The sequence below is a fragment of the Saccoglossus kowalevskii genome, chromosome 2, assembly GCF_978046115.1.
Source record: "Saccoglossus kowalevskii chromosome 2, keSacKowa6.1, whole genome shotgun sequence".
Classification (NCBI taxonomy): Eukaryota; Metazoa; Hemichordata; class Enteropneusta; family Harrimaniidae; genus Saccoglossus; species Saccoglossus kowalevskii.
In genome coordinates this window covers 17355097-17374748 of record NC_140642.1, presented here as the reverse complement: position 1 = coordinate 17374748, position 19652 = coordinate 17355097, and the positions used below count along the sequence as shown (strand labels likewise).

The 19652-nt window shown below is 34.2% G+C and overlaps 1 protein-coding gene across 1 annotated transcript; it reads left to right on the top strand.

The window, feature by feature from the left end:
* The first annotated feature begins 1187 nt into the window (after positions 1 to 1187).
* LOC100372574 (acyl-coenzyme A thioesterase 1-like) lies at positions 1188 to 10435 on the top strand. Its single transcript, XM_078009619.2, has 9 exons — positions 1188 to 1341; positions 2061 to 2290; positions 4622 to 4879; positions 5928 to 6097; positions 6966 to 7082; positions 8007 to 8092; positions 8338 to 8425; positions 8603 to 8807; positions 9785 to 10435. The coding sequence occupies exons 1-9, from the start codon at positions 1259 to 1261 to the stop codon at positions 9898 to 9900; spliced, it is 1353 nt and encodes a 450-aa protein (XP_077865745.2). The 5' UTR covers positions 1188 to 1258; the 3' UTR covers positions 9901 to 10435.
* The last annotated feature ends 9217 nt before the right edge of the window (positions 10436 to 19652 follow it).

The following is a 19652-nucleotide window of genomic DNA, read 5'->3' as shown; positions in this document are numbered from 1 at the left end:
TTACTCAAATTCAATAAAAGGGTAGTAGTCGTCTCGCCACGCATGCGCGAGATATATGGGTCTCGTATAAACAACGATGGCGACTTTGACTTACAAACTGAGACGTTGCCAAGCTATAATTATGTATTTTTTAGATGACAGGAAGGTATCGAAGTCGCGCCCAGGTCAAATTTAATATTTGTGATTTCCATTAGAAGAGCGCATTGGATAGTGGGAAAGTCAATGTTTATCAACACAAATGTCGCACATGCACAGCGCGACGACTGCCTCCCATATAGGAATGCAATTTAATCAAAACTAGATTCAACTGTATCTTGTTACAATTCCTCAAAATCAATGAAATTCAACTTTAACATGCGTTCAATTCATTTCAACTGGTTTTGGCATTATCATTGACACTGGGCAACTGGATACGTAGGTAAACAATACGCCAACCTAAACCTAATTTCAAGACACATATTTCTTTACATTAACTTACTATTCTTTAGTGGCAGGATAATGAACACTTTATTACGTGTGTTTGGTGAAAGCACTTTAAAAGTGTTGATAATAAACGCTTCTTTAAAACATGTCTCCGGCTAAGACACTATTCCATATGTCGTGATCATGAATATGTAATGTGTTATAGGCAAAAAACATCCCATTCAGCTACACTAAGAGTTTCATCACATTATTTCGCAATAATAGAAATTATAAACAGTTTAAAGGGTTTTAAAGTGGGTTTATAAACACTTTAAATGTTTTAATCCAAATCAGTAAAAATGTTTAATTTAAAAAAAAATAGTGTTTTATTATGAACCATTTGTGATTTCAAGTAAAACACTTTATTATTTATTAATAACTTAATTTTAAAGTAAGAACAAACGTTTGAAAAGACTTACAATTTGTTTAAATGAACAGTAATCCAGACCTGGCTTTGACGTAGTTACCTGAAATGTGGTAAACCCAATCGAAATTGTTCTCGCTAGCAACAAAATACTATGCAGTATCCATGGTTGTATTTCGTATGCTTGCTATTGCTGTATATATTACAGACGTGGTATTTAGCGTGCTATGGTTATTCTTACCAAGCTCAGTTAAATTGAATGGTACGGGTCAGTATTTTGTCAATATTTTGTTAAATCTAGGATTTAGTGATATATGTATATATAGTTTTTCTATAATGCACATAAAACATTCATGTTACAAGCTACTGTGTTCCCGAGTGGTCTTCAGACTGGTTTTTACGTAGTTATCACCTACCGAAGTCTAATTCACTATGATCAAACAGTTAATTCACACAATTCATGGTCGTCCAACGATGTCAGTCGTGCAGTCGGCATTGTATTACTGCTGTAGCCGGTAGGAAAATTCACCAGTGTGAAAATGCATTCTCACTTTGTATCACGTGCAGGAATCCCCCCACTGTTTAATCAATTTAGAACACCCGTATAAAATAATGAGTGATTTCAACAATTTACATTATGCGTAGTTTAGTGACTTTCGGTGCAAGTTAGATGCAGTGCCCCAATTTTTCAAAATGTGTGATGAAACAAACTGATTTTATATTTTCACAAGGTGAGATGTTTTTTATATGATACAATATCGAAAGGAAAATGTAATAATATGAAATCAAATTTGCATAGAATTTGGGATGTATACACTATTTACATTTTCAAATAGGCTCTATTTTTCCCATGGCTTCACGAATGTCTAGTACTTCACCAATTTGAGATTGAGATTCAGTACTTTGGCATTCAGTGCATTGCTATCGAGATAATACAAAATTGTCATGAAAAACAAGTTAGGTAATCCACTTATTGTTACATAACGATTAGGTGGCATTAGTAAGACTGGTTATTGACAAACATAAATTCATTAAATTTAGTTTAAATAATTCGTTACATTTAGTTTAATTAATTCATTAATTTAGTTTAATTAATTATTACATTTCATATACATATATAGATTGTTCCAAGGCTTTAAGAGATAAAAAAACCCATTATAGATTGTGTACATACAGTATAATTATGGATTTAGTAGCCATAACTTAAATGTAAAAAATCGTGTATTTTTTCAAGGCAATTCAGCAAAACGATTCCCACGATTAGTGTTAATCCAAAAATTGGTAGAGCAGATCAACCAGTATGCATCCTAGTTACAAAGCTCCCACCGTTAACACCGTTTACGGTAAGATCTCGTGTCATGGATGAGAAAGGACGAACATTTGAGGCTCATGGTCACTATACAGCATCGTCCGACGGTGAAGTTTATTTAGATAAACACCCTTCAATTGGAGGAACATACACAGGTAAGTCACACTAATAAACGTATAGTTTCAGAACGAATTATATATGTGTCTAAGAAATCAACAATGTGAACCATGGCTGCAAACATGTGCTGCACTGACATACACTTGAACCATATTGCTATGGACACAGATGTCAGCTTTACAGTTAATAAGGCATATTCGACTGTATTTAACATTCAAAACATTTATAATTGAACCTTGGACTGATCATTCGGGGGAAATCTGTAGAGGCCCACTGCAGCCCAAAACATGCTCTTATTTCGATAAAATGACAAAACTGCCATATAATGGTATGACTACATTGAGACATATACTAGTAGGAGCACCAACAAAACACATTGAGCGATGAGAATAAAACAATCCTCAAGGTAAGAAAGAAAATGATCTTGAGGAATGTACTTTGAGACAGATTTCATTATCTTTTGGTGAATCAATTTTTTTATATATATTTTTGAGTGTCAGTTGTATAAAAATACCCAAATTATACTCAAAGATGTAATTATTTGTTCCTCGATGTGCAATTTCCTATCATGCACAATTTCACTATTATGCGGTATCTGTGGCTGTTTTTCGTGGGTTTGCTTTTGCTGTATGTATTACAGACGTGCTATTTAACGTGCTTTGGTTATTTTTATACCAAGCTCAGCTGAATTGCGTACGGATCAGTATTTTGTTAATATTTTGTTAAATCCAGGATATAGTGATATATGTATATGTATTAGTTTTTCTATGATTTATACAAAACATTCATGTTATTTATAAAACGGAAACACGCCAACGTTACAACATCAAACAACAAATTGTAGAATGTTTACTGTCATAATGCAAGTCTCACAGAATGATGACTGAAGTCTATATCACTCGTCTCATAATATCGCAGCAGCAGCAACATACAGAGTATTCAAATGAAATGGTGGTCCACAACCATCTAGCCTATTTTTAGGGCATACATTGCCCTGTTTCAGGTACACTACTTGGGTTTCCACATGAGCCAATCAGAATATGGTCTTGTTAGCAGCTGTCTTACGTAGGCAAGTTAGTAGATCGTAAACATCCCTTATGTAAATCACAAGCACACCTGGTATATTCCAATTGTCTTTCCAGTGTTGTAAACATCTTTTGTTATGTAAATCACAAGCACACCGAGTAATTCCAATTGTCTTTCCAGAGTTGTAAACAAGTATGACGTCTCAATCACCTTTATAACAGTTATCACACGGCAATGCACACTGTTTCTTCCCATGATTCCATGCACAATTCTATTTGTAGGGTTTTAGATGATATAAAATAAATAAAGGATGTTGACAACTGTGCTAATTACATTTTCCCTTCATCTAATGTGGAAAACGTTGTTTTCACAATGATGTTGCTGGAATATGTGTTTTGCTTTTCTTTTTTATTATTACATGTGGGTTTTTTATATCTCATAATGGCCAACTTTTTATTTTAAATAAAAAACACAATAGGTAACTTAAATAACAAATATTAGTTCACAGTTTTTAAAAACAAAAAATTAATGAACCAACCAACTTACAGTTAGCTAAACAGTACAAAGAACATGTATTTACTATATTATCAACTTTTTAAAAATATATTATTGTGTATATATGAACTTAAGATAAGTTGCTTAACTCCCAAACCTAAGTCTGAACAGAGGACCAAATATTTTAGGTGGAATCAAGGGTGTATATACTAACCTCACTACACCAAAAACAAAAACTAGAAGAAATCCACGATTAGTATTTAGTATGCACGTATATATGTTCCATACCTGGTTACTGAGGCAGTAAACTAAATTTGTTTTTTTGATTACATGTATATGGTATCCTTAGCTAACTAACTACAAGAAGAATTCATACACTGACTCCTGGTTAATTTCAAGATATTCTGTAGGGCTAATTTTAATTTAAATCAAACATGACAATGAGTTTAATCAGAAAATCAGGTACAAGAATGGAATAACCCACTTAGTAAAGACTATGAGCTATGTTGAATCTAGGATTAGCGATGAAAATAATGAGCTGAACAAAGGGATGTTAGATAAGTAGATCTGTGTGAGTTGAAAGTATGTATGGTACAGTTATATTAATATAGTATTAGGGTTAATTAAGTAAGCCTATATAAAGTCGCATTTCAATCCAACCATAGGTATAATGAAAATGAATTCACTATATTAAAATTTAATCCAGTGAAGTGCTTGGAACATATATTAATGCAATTATGTGTGTGTTTGTATTGAATTACCAAAGACTGAGCAAATCCACCCATTAGGCCATAGTCTGAAATCCAATAATTTCTGTTGAGCAGCTATATTTTATACATCGGTTGCAGGTATCGAACCAATGGGGTTATTTTGGAGTATGGTACTATCACCTGGACAGAAAAAAGGCATTAGATATGTCAAGTTGGATGTAACACAACCCAGTAACGTGGAATTGTCTCTATACCCTGGATATCTGGGCATTAATGAATTGCAAGATACAACGCCAGTAACGACAACAAGCATTCTGCGTGTCTTCATGGAAGAACACATGGAACGATTTGAAGTAAAAGTGGGCAGAGTTCGCGGCACATTAATCAAACCAAAAGGTCAATTAATAAATAAATATTAATTAAAAAAAATATCAAACAGCTTTCTTTGGCGTTTTGGTAACATTCAACTGACAAACATTTTTCAACATGGATCGGTTAGACCCAAAATGTGATCGAGCGTCTAGGTTGTATCCCTTCGTATCTTAAAGTTGTCACATATATAATTTGCATAGTACAATTACCTGATTAGATTAGTAAGTAATTTTAAATAACAAGTTTAAGACTTTATATAATATAACATGAAACATAGTACACAATTACTATATCAGTAGCATACTGTTTCAATTCAAATATGTGTTTCTCATATAGGCAAAATAAAATGAAACCTGAAACACATCAGTGTAGTTGGTGTTGTTTGGTAATTCAAATCAAATTATGATTTATCACAAACAAGAAGTCATAATCCAATGTATTCTTCAAAAAACAATATTAAAAATTGTACATACTCGTTCACATTGCACTTCAAATGAAATAAAATATAATGGATATATACACTTTTAGGGTAGTTAAGCATATATCTTGTCAAGATATCTTGTAAAAACTTTCATTTGGTACATTATACTGTTGTCATCGAACTAGATAATAATTTTCACTAACAGTAATTGACATACTGGCTCACAAACTCACCATTTAGTAAACATCAGATTATAAGTTTTTTTATGTTTTCCAATTGCCTTTACCCAATATCAGACCACATTTCATTCAAAGAATTTCAACTGCTCACACTTATTTTATTCTTACAAATATTTACCAAAATCAGCGTTAATAATACTTTTTTAGAAGCCAAATACGAAGCAGACATGGTGTAGATAATTGATTATGTCACATTTAAAACGTTTACCGAGTATGGTTGTTTTCCCTTTCTTGTGGTATAATAATACTCAATATCCATGGTGTTATAATCACCATCTATGACGTTATATTCAGAAGCCATGTCGTAATTGCAAGAAAATCAGAGCATCACTACTAAGCACTTAGTTCGCAATCAAATTTAACAGTTCTAAACTATCACCAAAACGTGAGGATTTTTTGTTTCAATCCATAGGTCGTGGTCCATTTCCGGGTATTATTGATATGTATGGTGCACTCGGGGGTATTTTGGAAATGCGTGCTTCCTTGCTGGCTAACTATGGTTATGCTGTATTGGCACTTGGGTATTGTCGATACAAGGACTTACCAGACAATATTTTAGAGATTGACCTTGACTATTTTGAGGCAAGTAAATTTTTGTGTTTTTAGTTCTAAATTATATCTCATAGATCAGTTATTTGTCCCATATTTATGTATTTAGTATAAGCCATGGTATGGTTGAATGACAATGAATGGTCGATTTTGTCATTGTGTGAAACTGATACTTTATACAGAAATGTTTTCAGTCTCGCTTTCAGTTTGTAAACAAAGCCTTGCTTAAGTCATATTAGAGGTCTGTATTATTGTCATAATATGCTAATATAGTTAAGTCCATATATATATATATATATATATATATATATATATATATATATATATATATATATATATATATATATATATATATATATATATATATATATATATATATATATATATATATATATATATATATATATATATATATATATATATATACGTGTGTGATGATGTTATGTTGCCTTACTAGAACACTAAAGCCACTGGCATACATGACAGTGTGACGAGGGGATTAGGAACGCGTCTGTTTACGAGTCGCATTTGCCGTCTTTCATTCAGTGGAGATATAACAATGCTACCAACTGTAATGGAAGAAAAGTATTGTGTTACGAACAAATGTACACATGCAAAAATTCATAAAGGACATAATACCAGAACTAATTCAACCTTCAAAATCAAGGGTCCCAGGAGATAATGAAAACTTTTTCTAATCCAAACAAGGATAAAGATAGGCATTACAATCCACAGTCACTTCCAAAGACGTTACAAAATCACAATATCACAAGAACTCTTTAACTATAAATTAACTTATCTAGAAAGAAAGGGTTAAATTCATTATATTCATCAATACCTCCCAATAATGCATCAAACATCGGCGTCAATTTATGGGTTAGATGATAATATTTTTCAACAGGAATCCATCAATTGGTTCACTGGTCAAGAATGTGTCATGACTGGAGGCATAGGAACAATAGGTCTGTCAAAAGGAGCAGAGCTTGCAGTTACAATGGCAGTGTATTTTCCTGACAAAGTATGACCTATTATACATCAACAATAATAATTCATCTTTGATAAACATACCAGCGGATGCTGGAATTGTTGCTTTGTCAAGTGATATTTAAAAAGTGATTAAAATAATTGTGTATCTATATGTATATATAATGTACTTTCAAGCTCTCCATAGTTGGTCATTTTTTGTTATTTTTTTAACAATGTGGACATTATTACGAAAATCATAGTCACAGATTGGCTTGCGGAGAAACTGATGCTTTGAAATCCAATAAGCGGATTGTAATATATAATGTGCACTGCATTGAACAGAATCTTTCTTGTCTACCAGTAGTGATGGAGGGTTGAAATTGCAAAGTGTGTGAGGAACATCCAGATTGATTCCAAACCATTCATTTATTTTCATCAATATTACAAATTGGCAACGATATTTCAATAGTATTCGAATGTATGGAACATATAAAATATTATAATATTAAAGCAACTCATATGAGTGCTAGATATACTTGGAAGGGTACTTTTAAAATGGTGTGCATACAAACGTATTTATGGTAAACTATGCACTTTTATTATGCAAGTTTATCAACTGCCAACAATGTAAAACCTGAAAATATATCAATTCGTCCAAAAAATAATTCAGATCTCACAGTAAATTGAACACTTACTTATATAATATATACGCTACGAAATAGACAAAATGATCGGACAACCGAAAGCTGCTAGATCGATCAGTAATAAGCATGCACACTAGATGTAATTGATGAATAATTTGAACTGTAAATATGTTGTGTTTGCACCTATTATGGATTTTCTGATTATTTCAGAAACTAGAGACAATTAATATGTACAATAGACCAATTAATAATATGTTTGTGTGAAAAAATACAAAATGTATTACTATTATTACTGTATATTAATATTGCATATTCTTGAACCCGAATATAAGGTAAATGCAGTGGTCAGTATAAATGGGGCGCATATGCATACAGGCAGTGCAATGAAATATAGAGGTCAAACACTGCCATATACTGGGTATGTATTTTGTTATTGTCATTGTCGTGTTGTGAAGGGGAGAAGTAAATAACACAAAAACACTGATACAACTAAAATGTTATATATATTACATTATAAAATGTAATAGTTATGTATATCAATTGTGAACTCGAAAAAAAACCAAAAAAACAGAGCTTTGTCTTCCTTTAATAGTCGTCTACTTCCGGAAAACCGCTGAAATTCACAATTAACGCTATATATGTTGTTTGATTACTTTATAACAGATATGACAACAGTAAACTCGTCATTATAGATGACAATGCATGTTGTTTGGAAATCGTGGATGATCCTGTTGATGAAGCTGTTTTTGATGTAAGAATATTTGTAATCAATTTAATATTTAAATCAAAACGACCAAGCACCAAGTTTGGCTAATACAATGTGTGTTTCCAATGAAATTTAATGGCTTCATTGCATTACATATGATTAAGATCAAACATTACCTGCCTGCTCTGTCCCTACGTCTCCCACTTTCTCACTACTTTTCAGTTCAGCAGAGTGAAAGCAGAGATGTTGTGGATTGCTGTTGGAGATGACCTGCTTTGTAAAACTCCATTTTATGCAGAAGAAGCAATCAAACAAATTAGATCACTTAACAAGTCCAATTATCGCTACTTATACTATCCAGGAGCTGGCCATCTTGTTCAACCACCAAATACGCCATTTAGTGGTTTGTTCCCCTGTTGGTTTAAAAGTGAGTATCATCTTATTACAAGGCCATCGTATTAAATTGACCATGCCCGAGTGCACAAAAACAAAAACAAAACGTTGTGTTTTGTAGCACTAGGGTATATACATTCACACAATGTGCACAATTTACAGAAATGTAAAATGAAGCAGAGCATCATGGTGAGTAATGATTGGCTCAGCCACTTTAAAATCTCATACCATCTACCTTTCAACCTTTCAAGTTCTACAATTTTTAACATACATAATACAAACTACATACCTTCATTCATTCACAATTTTGATTAGGTAATTTGAGTATTTTTGAAGACTGAATTTTAGGTTTCTGCAGCTGTTAAAGGGGGTCTTTTCTTTACGTTTGTCCTTAATGTTATACCCAAGGACAGGGAAAAAGATAATGTACATCACATCTTGTTTTGTTTTTTAAATGTCTTGATGTGTGTGACATTTCCAGTGTAACATATTCATGAACATATTTCCCTGACCGTACGTACGAAAATTTCGGGTTGTGCACTGATCGAAGGTTCCGAAGTGAATGACTTGTTTGTTTGTTTGTTTGTTTGTTTGATTGTATCAGAATATTATCTACTGGATATTCAATTTGTGGCAGAACTATGAATCGATTCTATGGTGCCTGCTACGTCATGCTAAAATGTTTATTTTGCAAAGTGTCACATACTAGTTCATAAGAGTGTATTATTGTGTGTTATGTGTGTTTAATCTGAAACTTTCAATTTTACAATGACTATACATCATATTTAATAGTATAATGAATGCTAGAATATTTGTATGTTGGTAAATGTCATTAATATATGTTCATTTTTTGGTTATGTCTGATATTGCCAGATTGATTGATACTTTCCATGCATATGGTTTGATTAATAGATTACTATCGATGTATAAATAAATTTACCAACACTATACTATTCAAAATATTTATTTAGTTTACTAATAACTTCAATTGTCTTTTTTTTATATCACAAGATATAAACGTAATGTGTGGAGGGAGACCCAAGCCACATGCAAGAGCACAAGAAGACAGCTGGAAACATATTCTTCAGTTTTTCCAAAATAATTTAAAATCATCAAGCAAATTATGAGATAACACTGTCTCTCTATATGTGCATGCTGTCATGAATTTGTTTTTGCGTATCTGTTGACCGACTCAATTAGCTGATTATTAGCTGAATTGCTGTGTTATGTCTGTCATCGTTCAGGCCTATTTGAAGTTTTGGACGGAACTTGGCTCAGTGATTTGGAACTAATTACCAGATAACCGTCGCGATTCTGACAGTTGGTATCCATAGTTATTAATGTAGTGAACGATTAATCAAAAGATATGACGTATTCAGTACTTAGTGTGATTGGCTTTATGATTGAAGGTTACGCCCTAGAGTCTTTTTACTGCTTTGTAATTGGTTAGAGTTTTGAAAATGAATAAAGAGAGTTTGAGTTGGTCTTGGCGAATACTCCACGACAGACGCAGTCGAAAGTCCAGTCCAGGGGCGAGCCTTGAGGCAGTCCAGTCTTGGGCAAGTCTTGGTTCAGCCTTGGATAGTCTTGGGGACTTTTTCCCCAGGGCGCTGTGTCTGATAGAGTGCTCGATTGACCGACTAAGACGAGAGCTGAAACGTATTTCGTTGTGTGTGTCTTATTTGACTGTAAAGTTAAAGTGACATTCCCGATCCCGTACCTCAAGGGGACGAGATATAGAGACGAGACGAGATTCCCCCCTGGCAAGTGTAAAGAACCCAGAGAGAAGAGAATTTCCCCCTGATAATGCAACCAATCAGTACATTAAACATGTAGTATGCTGTCAGTAATATGATACTTCCTGAACGAACTGTTGTACCATGAATTTCATATAACAGGTCACTGCAAACGTAATACGTGTGTTTATTTAAAATGTAATCATTTGTTTGTGGCAGATATACGAACTGGTCTCTGCATGGATTCAATGTCTAATGTAGAGTATAATGTATCGGAATCAAGTGCATTGTGGTGCTAGTTAAATTAATTTAGGTGGAACACAAGACTATCAACAGCACAACTGGTCAAGTGAAGTGTCATTACATTGTGTAATCTGACTACGTGAACACAGGTTTGCTCGCTTATTATAAATGAAAGCCAAGACGGATGCTGGTCATTCTTTGTAGTACGTGTGTTGTGTAAACAGTAGACACACAGTACCAGCGACATTGACTTGTAGAATTTGATTAGTGAGTGGTGCGTCATATCCTCTCTAAGCTACAGTTAAAAGTTTCGACGGAATGTCGTAATATTTGACTGGTCTATCCTATTAAGTGTTATGAAATATTAAATCATAGATTAAGTAAAAAGGCATGAGTAATGATTGGGCTATTCTTAGCAACTACAGGTAAAAGTATATAATATAAGTGTAAGTTTGTGTGTTAGACTGATACATTCTTGACTAGTAACGTGCCGATACTCGGAAAGAGAGTTATACTTGGGTGACTGAAAAAGTCCTTTATGCTGTGATTGTGAGTAACGGGAATGATGCTCGACTGTTGGAAGTTTGATTTATTCATTTCAAGTCAGTTTTAAGAAAGAAAAACATGGGACTGTGGGGATTACATTACCAAGACCGAGGAGTAAAGTATCATCCATAATCGGGGTAGTGGTAGTAGTAACTAGCCTACGGGGAATTACTAACTTGTTGACATTAATTGATTGAATGCCACTACATCATAACGATTCTGACGATTGTCGGCCTATGATTGGACTATTATTAGCAACCGCTGGTAATTTATTATGTATACAATGAGTAGAAATTGTGTGTTAAAGTGATACAATTTACAGCTTTTGGTACTTTGTTCAAGAAGTACAAACATAGACTTTACTATTGACACAGGAAAAATATTAAGCCAGCATAACACTAGTATCAATTGGAATGTCCCAGAAGTGAAGTATTCCTATCTAAGTAAAACATAGCTGGAACATCTTACAGTATTTGAGGGTTCCGTACAAGATGATGACTACTAAGACGTTAACGCTTACTTAACAGTTACATGCAAGAGATCATTAGGAGCTTTACATTTCTACATGCCGAACTATTATAATTAGCTACATAACAATATAATAGTGAAAGACAATTTGATTTTGAACTAGTCTAAACAAAACGTAATTGGTAAGTTAAAGTGAAAGTCAAGGCTAACAACATAATACTCCTTGATGGAAGAGCTCGGCAAATGTAAGGACATGCAATTGTCATGAATTTGTTTTCGCGTATCTGTTAACCGACTTAATTAGTTGATTATTAGCTGAATTGCTGTGTTATGTCTGTCATCGTTTAGGTCTATTTGAAGTTTTGGACGGAACTTGGCTCAGTGATTTGGAACTAATTACCAGATAACCGCCGCTTTTTAGACTACTCATTCTGACAGTTTATATCCATAGTTATTAATGTAGTGAACGATTTATCAAAAGATATGACGTATTCAGTACTTAGTGTGATTGGCTTTATGATTGAAGGTTACGCCCTAGAGTCTTTTACTGTTTTGTAATTGGTTAGAGTTTTGAAAATGAATAAAGAGAGTTTTGAGTTGGTCTTGGGGAGCACAGCACGATAGACGCGGTCGAGAGACGCAGTAGAGAGAGTGCAGTCGAGTCCAGTCTAAAAGAGTCTTGGGGCGAGCCTTGACGCAGTCCAGTCTTGGGCGAGTCTTGGTTCAGCCTTGTGAGAGTCTTGGGGACTTTTCCTCAGGGCGCTGTGTCTTATAGAGTGCTCGATTAACCGACTAAGACGAGAGCTAAAACGTATTTCGTTGTGTGTGCCTTATTTGACTGTAAAGTATAAGTGACTTCCCGATCCCATACCTCAAGGGGACGAGATATAGAGACGAGACGAGTTTTCCCCCTGGCAAGTGTGGAGAACCCAGAGAGAGAAAGATTTTACCCCTGATACAATTTACAGTTTTTTTTATATCACTTCTCATTCTCTAGATATTCAATTTTTCATCAATTTATGTAGACCGCCATCTTGATTCTTCAGCAAAGGATTATGGGTAAAGTATGACATCATAGAGTCTGTTGTCATTTATAACTTCAAAAGTTGAACTTTAAATTGGCTGAAAGTTTAAAACAGGGTAGCATACATGTACTGGTGCCAAACATGCTTATAAAATAGTTGTCATGGAAACAGAACTGAAAATATTTATTTTTATGTTTTTCTACCAAATGCTCAAATTTCCTTATATTGTATACAATTTACCGTTGTAAGTAGGTTATATAGGTGATATATTACTTGTTGACCATAAAAAGTGGACAAAAAAGTGTCATTCTATATTTCACAACAAAAATAACGATTTTTATTTTTTTAACGTTTTTGGCAATATCTTCACTTTATGTGTATTTGTAACATTCTAATTTACATTACTATAATCATATACAAGAGTTATATGCATAACGAAAATTTGAACTAATTCGCATCAGTATTCCCCATGTTATAGATGAAATCATTTTCTCAATTTCTGACAACAGACTCTGTGATGCCATACTTTACCCATGATCCTTTGCTTGAAAATCAAGATGGCTGACTACATAATACTGATGAAATGTTGAATATCTAGAGAATGAAAAGTGATATAAAAAAACTGTAAATTGCATTCTACTACATTTGTGGAGCTTTTTCTTGGGGGGTCATAGTGTTGTTTGGCTTGACTTCCCCTTTAAGTAAAATGCACAAGGGCGACAGCCTGAATGAGTGTTTCGAACTCATACCACAAAAAAAACGATAACATTAAAAAGGTCAGCAATAGGTGCAACTGCACAATGCTGAACATATGTTATTTACATAAATACAAAAGTGCTTTTTCATTTGCTCATAATTAATTCAATGCATAACACTCTAATACATGGGTGTTTTTTCCCCAGAAATCTCCAGCAGACAACCCGGTGGCCCAATCGCTGGAGGATCCACCTGCTGATGTTGATGTGGGCCAACGTATTCAATAACTAAGGAATAACTATATCCCCCTACTCTGTTGCACCTTGATTAAAGCTACTCAGTCTTGGGCAAGGTGCATAGCCTGATTCACAATAGTAGCTGACAAAATATGTCACGGTTTTGTATCTATGTGGACAGCAAATAAGACAACAGTGTGGTGTACGTAATTGAGCATCATCTGAGACCAAAATGTTTCTAAATAGGTATTTTTCTTTCTACAATACCGTAATTTTAAAACAAATTTCTATGTTGTATCTTGCTACAATAAAGTATTATTTCATAAACCACTTGTATTTGACACAGGTTTGGCATGAAAACAATAACAATCTGATTAATACAAGCCATACATGAAAGATCAAGATCCGGTTCTGGAATGCCAGAAATGCTTGATTTTCTGATGAAGTTTTAGCCACAAAATGGCCACCATTCGGCCATTTTGAATCGGATCATGAAACCATGTATATCTATGATATGATGTATAATGAATATATACAACTTTAACATAATCAGTCGAAGCATGTCAACAACATGCCACTAGGACCTTATTCATTGAAACAAAATGGTCGCCATATGTAAACATCTGAGATCCGGGTATGGAATGCCAGAAATGCGTGTTTTCAAATATTTTTCTGCACAAAAAATGGCCGCCAATCGGCCATTTTGAATCGGATTGTGAAACAAATTGATGTGCATATATATAATATTATTTATTGTGTATGTGTGAAGTTTGAATTTAATCAGTCCCGGAATGTCTAAGATACAGGTCCGGGCGCATGCACACACACACACGCAACACACATATCACTGTGCAGTATGATCCACACTGGTGCAGCTTTCACACTAAAAAAAATAAATATACTTAATAATATAATTCGATTGAATTTGTGTGTACTATTTGCAGACCAGCTAACTTATGTGTATTCTTTATTCATAAATGCATTACTCTAAATTGCCGTGGGAGTGTATACAATAGTTAACTTATGAATATGAATCTAGAACTAGAAAATATGTGATATGGGATTTGTAACCCCATTAAATTATTCCTATATTTGTTTTGTATGTACCAGTAGAAATTAGAAAATGTGAGTATTCAAAATGAATAAAAACAGACAATGATGTGTCTGGCGTCTAGGATTTAATCAAAATCAAATAAAATATATGTGTGTTATATATTAACATTCAATTATTTTTTTTATTTTAAGACAAAGTGCGAAGACACAGATCAAAATCCCATCTATTTGATTTGTAATAATATGGGCAAGATTTTCAATAATGTATCTAAAAAAATCCGTTTGGCATTTCGTGTTACACGCTTTCAAGGATAATTTGTGGATACTGAATTTAAAACAAAGAGGAAGCGGATGCACCATCAACAGACTGGATCATATGACTATAATTCATTTGTCATTCGAGTCGTGGCACGTCAATCGTGGGGACAGCAATGGAGCTTCATATGTGTTTGACCCTCCAACTGTATTAATAATTCTGATTCAACCAACAATACCTACCCTACCAAACCCCATTATTTTTCCAATGTTCCATGGGATGTGCATGATTTCATATTTCGTTGGTGATTTTTTTTCTTCAAATGGTAGCTGTTACAATGTTCCATGGGATGTGCATGATTTCATATTTCGTTGGTGATTTTTTTTTCTTCAAATGGTAGCTGTTACGTGTAGCGTGCTATCCCCATGTACGTCAGATTTTTCTTTCATATTTTCTTTATCTAAATCTTATCATTTATCTTCATCTAAAAGCATAGTTAGTAATTTAGAGTGAATAAATGGCAAATTAGATGTATTAAATTACTTTTCCAAAATCGAAATATATGGCCAGAAATTAAACAGGACAAGCTATTCATGCATTTTTTGTCTCCAAACTGAATTTTCTTTGTCTTGGTTCAAGTACAGAGATATAGTAGTATGGTCAAAAAGCAAGATTTCAGGCAGTCAACCATCTTTGACCCGATGTACCCTAACATGTATAATTGAAAGAAAAAAAAACATGTCAACAATACATTTTGAAAAACAAGATGCCATTTGGTCATTTTGGATTTGAACACGAAACAAATCATCAAGGACATGTATCTCAACATAAACAATGTTTGTATCAAATTTGAACAAAAACTGACAAATCCCGTCGAAGAAACTGCATTTTTCAAAAACCAAGATAGATGCCAGCTGGCCATCTTTGACCTGATTTTGGAACGAACTGATATAAACATGTATTAGTATATCTAATAAAATGTATGTGCCAAACATGAATGAAAATGGTGAAAAAGCTTTGGTATTATGGTCAAAAAACAAGATGGCCACCAGACGGCTATATTTAATCCGATTGTAAAACAAATTCTCGTGGACATGTAATCTAAAACGTGCAATGTATGTACAGTTGTACCAAATTTGAACAAAAACTTACAAAACATGGATAAGATACCATATTTTCAAAAAACAAAATGGCTGCCAGTCAGACATATTTGAATTGCATTTGTCCCAGGTAAAGTACTGAAATATGACTCTGGACGGAGGGACTAATGGACAGAGACCGAATTATAGGTCCTCGTTTTGAACTTTCGACTTATATATTGGAATCGTGTGCATTTTAATAGGTTTATTGTTTAAATTAGTTTTGAATCATATTTCATTCAACATCACACTGATTCAAGAGTGAATACACTGAAGATTATTTGGTGATTATGATTCTTTTTCTCATTAACATAATTATACTGTGTGGTGGGCAAGTCTTCGAACAAGCTTTGGCCATTAGATTCCCTGATTCATGACATCATGTGCCAATAAATCCTGAAAATCGGCTTTGTTAAGCGATGAGTCGTTTAGTTCAAAACACTGAATGGTCATAGCATTGTGTGCAGAGTTTTAGAGATAAAGTGGAAGGACTCCAGAAGACGTACCTACACTTTATGCATTTTTTTAATTATGCTAATTTATTCATGACGTAGCAGTTTCTGTGCTCATGAATATTCATTAATTTGTGGGTCAATGCATTCTAAAAGGGGGATATATTATTTGGGGGGGGTGAGAGTTAGAAAGGGGGATTAGCAATCCTTAGGGGGCTTACATGTGAGGTAATATTCTTGTGTTCCGTTTTTCTGACTCGAGTTCTTGATATACAGAAGTTGCTTTATTGCAAATTAGGGTTTGCGAGAAAAGACGGGCAGGCATGTGAATTGAACCAGGGACCTCCTGATCACTATGTAGATAACTGAACCACAAGACCACAATGGATTGACTGGATGTGTTACTTGTGTAACTATATGCATGCCATAACCCGTTAGTGTACATCTTGCCAATTGGGTGTTTGCCATTTGCGTTGCCCATACCTGAGCCGACCCTAACCCTAATGCCAAGACACCTTCCTGTTAATAATTCTGTTGCCCATACCTGACCCGACCCTAAACCTAATGCCAAGACACGTTCCTGTTAATAATTGCTCAATAATGATACTCTGTTGTGCACTGTCTGCGAGTAAGTTGCATTCATGTCAACTGATTAAACAAATCTAGTTTAATTATTTTACACCATTATTAAATTATTAAATTGAGAGAATAAATGTCCCAACAAATATGTGTTAAATTGTGAGAATAAATGTGTGGACAAATATTTGAGACTTATTTTGGTGTAAACAACTCGCGTTTGATTAATTCACACAATTACAAGTTGTTAAATTGCGAGAATAAATGTCTCAACAAATATTTAATACTTATTTTGGTGTAAACAACTCGCGTTTGATTAATTACCACAATTACAAGTTGTTAAATAGAGAGAATAAATGTCTCAAGAAATATTTAATACTTATTTTGGTGTAAACAAGTCAAGTTTAATTAACTTCCACCGTTACAAGTTGTTAAATTCTGAAAATAAATGTGTGGACAAATATTTGAGACTTATTTTGGTGTAGACAACTCTCGTTTAATAATTTTACACTATTACAAGTTGTTAAATTGAGAGAATAAATGTATGGACTAATATTTGAGACTTATTTTGGTGTAGACAAGTCCCGTTTAATTAACGTTAACCATTACAAGTTGTTAAATTGTGAAAATAAATGTGTGGACAAATATTTGAGACTTATTTCGATAAGGTACCAGGACGATCCGGCACCTGGTCGGTTGCGGCCCTGGTAAAAAAAAGACGTTCCGGCCCTGGTTTGGACGTTCCGGCACCAAAACAGTTTAGTCGATCCGGCCCTGGCATAAATTATATTCGATACGTGTTCATATCTAATGTTAATATATTAAATGCACGAATGTTTGACTATCTTGTCGCGTAATGAATTAAGAATGATAATCGACAGAGGAAAATTTATGTAGCAGTTTATGTAGGCAGACAAAATAGTTTTATTTGTCTATCAGTAAGTAAACAAATTATGTGTGACTGTTTCTTTGTACGTTGTGCTTCTGGTTGTTGAGCAATACATTTCAGTTCCGCTCAGGGCCCGCATTTTTGTTGTTCGTTTGAATGTGTTTCCATGGGGAGTTACGTGAATAAATATAGAACAGAAGTCGGAAGGTAACAATGTAGCAATATGCCTCACTTTGTCGCCATATTAAATGCACGACTTCTCGTACTTTATGCGCAAAATTACGCAAAATCCACGGCTAAAAGAAGGTGTTAACAACTTGAATAGAAGTGAGTACGTGACTGATGATACCGCCCGTACGTAAGTGGTCAATATTATGAACAATGAATATGTCGTTCACACACTCATACCAGGGAGCAAAGCACAGTTCAGTCATTCTGATTCAGTCTAGCTATCAGTTAACTACTAAGAATTCTATATCGCTTGCTGAACAGCTCTCTAAAATGTTGTATTTCTACGTCACGTTAAAATCGCTATATCATTCCCACTGTTAATAAAAAAAATTGTCACATGTTACGGTACATCGCATTATATAAGTCCCACTGATAATAACAAAAATCGTTACGGTACGTCGCATTATATCAGTTCTACTGATAATAAAACAATCACGCCATGTTACGGTACGTCGCGTTATATCAGTCCCATTGATAATAAAACAATCACACCATGTTACGGTACGTCGCTTTATATCAGTCCCATTGATAATAAAACAATCACGCCATGTTACAGTGCGTCGCGTTATATCAGTCCCATTGATAATACAAAATACAGCCAAAACAAGGTCAGCTTGGACGTTCAGTTGCGAGACATAACAAAAAAAAACGCAGCCGGTGATACATTACGAAAATAAAAATACAAAATAAACGCAATCAGAGGCGCCGACCACGTGCGTTGAAAATAAATAGAATGCGTTGTGACACAGTCTCACCAGCCTCTTTCACTCGCGCAATATGATTATGCTATTTCCCAGCGCACTTATACTTAATACATTGACGAACAAAAACTAAAAGAAAATGTAAATCAGGCTTCTAATTACTAGTAACTCAACTCGAACGCAATATTCATCACTGTAAAAGTGGATAAATTCGAACCAGCCAGCTAATGATCGGAGATGTCCGGTCGTCTTCGTTGATAATTCGCCAATTCACCATAATCGTGGTGGTGAACACAGTCAGCTGGCGCACACGTGATAATAAAATAAATACGATATTTACTATATGGGGGCCGCCATCTTGAATGACGCATAATACTAAATAAGACACAAGTTGTGAAACGTGTTTTTCAGATTCCTACAAATCAGGACAAAAATATCAATATTTCACAAAAATACGGTCCGTTGGTGTTATATTAAGCCAACCGGTAACAAAATTCAGCCGAATTCGTCGTTTTTGTGTGGAAAAATCCCTTGCATACGAACACCTAATTACGCGAAGAACCTGGAACACTAAGCCGGGGTATTTGAAACTAAAAATTGGCATTCCAGCACAGCAGCCAATCAGCGACGGC